Source organism: Cebus imitator, unplaced genomic scaffold, assembly GCF_001604975.1.
Source record: "Cebus imitator isolate Cc_AM_T3 unplaced genomic scaffold, Cebus_imitator-1.0 Scaffold15, whole genome shotgun sequence".
NCBI lineage: Eukaryota > Metazoa > Chordata > Mammalia > Primates > Cebidae > Cebus > Cebus imitator.
In genome coordinates, this window is record NW_016107330.1 from 6,265,559 (window position 1) to 6,268,138 (window position 2,580).

Here is a 2,580-nt window from a genome sequence, read left to right on the forward strand (position 1 = left end):
GTAGAGACGGGGTTTTGCCATGTTGGCCAGTCTGGTCTTGAACTCCTAGCCTCAAGTGATCCACCCTCCTCAGCCTCCCAAAATGCTGGAATTACAGGCATGAGCCACCGTGCCCAGCAGGTAAATATTATTTTAATGTAGTATTTTTGGAAATCAAAAATCAATGCCAGGCTGGGCATGGTGCCTCATGCCTGTAATCCCAGCACTTTGGGAGGCCGAGGTGGTCAGATCGCTTGAAGTCAGGAGTTCAAGTCCAGGCTGGCCAACATAGCAAAAACCTGGCTCTACGAAAAATACAAAAATTAGCCAGGCGGTGCCTATAATCCCAGCTGCTTAGGAGGCTGAGGCAGGAGACTCAATTGAACCCATGAAGTGGAGATCGAATCACTGCACTCCAGCCTGGGTAACAGCCACACATACACACACACACACACACACACACACACACACACACACACGTGAAATATCCTCTCCCCAGAGATTAAAATAAATGAATTGCAATGTTCTCTTTCCTACTGTCTCCGTATTCTCAGTGGCTTGCCCAGGAGAAGTAGCTGTACTCAAGCCCCTGATAAATAAACCCTGAGTGCAGGGAACCACTTTCTCCCTTGCAGACTGACATTACCCAAGGTCAGGGGAATACAGCCAGCTGCTACAATTTTCTCATAGGCCTCTTGAATTCGCCGGCAGCTGTCCTGGAGGTTGTAAAGATTGACATTCACATCGCCTAGGTCTGCAACCATGAGGGACTGGAAGGGGAGGGCCCCCGTGCTAGGATTGACCGTCCGAAGCATCACTGATTCTTCCCGGATGCGGCGAGGTCCAAATCTGCAGAAGGAAGAATCGTCCTGTCAGTCATCTGCGGAGACTTAAGGCTTTATTTAGGCCAGGGCTTCTCAGCCTCAGCCATTTGGGACCAGATGATTCCATGCTGCAATATTGCATAATGGAATTTTTAGCAGCATCACTGGCCTGTACCCACTAGATGCCAGTAGCTCCCTTCCTCCAAGGCGTAACAACCAAAAATGCCTCCAGATATTGCCAAATGTCCCCTGAGTGCAAAACCGCCCCACTTGAGAATCACTGACCTAGGCTATATGTGGAAGGGACTGAATAAGTGTACTAAATGGCATTAGCCAGTTTCATGACCTCCCTGAGGCTGTTTCCTAATCTGTAAAATATTTACCTTGCACGGTAGTAAGAATTAAATGAGGTAATCTATGCAAAACACCTTGCATTTAGGAGACATTTAATAAGTGCTGGCTTTCATAATTCAGGTCAGTACAGTCAGATACAGTGTTGCTGAGCTGAATCAGAAATTGCTGATGCTCAATAATTAGGAAAATGGATTTTGCTTCCTCCAACTTGATCCTAGGAAAATTGCCTTCATTTGAGCATTTTTGAGTCAGGTGACATCCAGAGGTTTGGGGAAGGGGCAGCCAGTTTCTGCTCTCAAATGCAATGTCACCTGCCACTGTAAGCTGGGGAGAGGAGAGGAATCCACAGCCGCCATCCCAGCAAGGACCCAGGATGGGGACACGGAGAAGGTTCAGGCTCTAGAATCTCTTCCTGACCAATGACGACACGATGTGGAAGGCCGTCCCCATGTGGAGCCCTGGGGGTTGCTTGTTGTGGGTCCAGCGAACTCAACAGTCTCAAACCATAAAGGGCATTTTGGAGCCGGCCACCAACTTCCAACCCGACCCGGAGCCAGCAGGGACGCCTGTCCCTGTGCTTTCCAGACCCGACAGCCATCAAGCCGTCCCTCCACGTGTCCCCGGTCCAGGACCTTCAGGCCTTACCTCGCCCCGGGCCGGTTGGAGGTCCCAGTATCCAGGGGCACCCCGATGAAGGCAGCGTCCAGGCCCTCGGGGTAGGTCTGCACCGGCAGGCGCATCATGGAGCAGACGCCCACCGGCCGGGCCACGAACTCCGAGCTCGGGGGCTGGTTCCGCGGCGCGTCATTAGCCTGGCGGATCTGGCGATGCCCTGGGTAGCAGAGTCCCGCGGCAGGACGCGCGAACACGCCAGGCCTCGGTTCCCGGGCGCAGCTGGCCGCCAGCAGCCGCAGCATTGCCGCGCGCTCGCCCGAACTCACTGACCAGACCACCAGAGAGGCCGCAGCGATCTGGCTGGTCCAGAGGCGAGGCGTGTGTGCACGTGCCGGAGCCGGAATCTGAGCCGGCTCAAAGGTCAGAGGCACCCTGGGAACAAAGCGGGGGAAGGGCCCCAGGGACCAGCCGTGCTCTCTCCTCAACCCCTCTGGACTTCAGCCTCTGGCCTCTGATAAGTAGAGCCAGGCTGGAGGTGCCCACTGGCCGGCACTGTGCCAGGGGTGTCTGCGTCCTGCTCCCCACTGTGGCCTTCAGCAGCCTCTTTTCCTATTCAGAGTAATTTTGTTTGTTTGTTTTTATAGAGACAGGGTCTCACTATTTTGCCCAGGCTGCCTCTTGAACTTCTAGACTCAAGTGATCCTCCCACTTTGGCCTCCCAAAGTGCTGGGATTACAGGCGTGAGCCACAGCAGCCAGCCCAGAATAATATTTTTAAAATCAGAAGGATATGAAGGAAAAACGATCTT

The 2,580-nt window shown here is 53.4% G+C and overlaps 1 protein-coding gene across 3 annotated transcripts in view; it reads right to left on the reverse strand.

Annotated features, from left to right (window-relative positions):
- The window catches only part of AGMAT (agmatinase), a 35,864-nt gene that overhangs the window by 9,159 nt on the left and 24,125 nt on the right, over nt 1–2,580 (reverse strand). The window contains exons 1-2 of one of the 3 annotated variants that reach the window (XM_017505014.2): nt 1,803–2,315; nt 626–828 (exon numbers count right to left, since the gene is read on the reverse strand). In XM_017505014.2, the coding sequence (XP_017360503.1) occupies nt 626–828; nt 1,803–2,074 (475 nt within the window). In that variant the 5' untranslated portion in view covers nt 2,075–2,315. Of the gene's footprint in view, nt 1–625; nt 829–1,802; nt 2,316–2,580 lie in introns of those variants that run through there. The other 2 variants (XM_017505006.2, XM_017505016.2) reach the window with 2 other exon arrangements.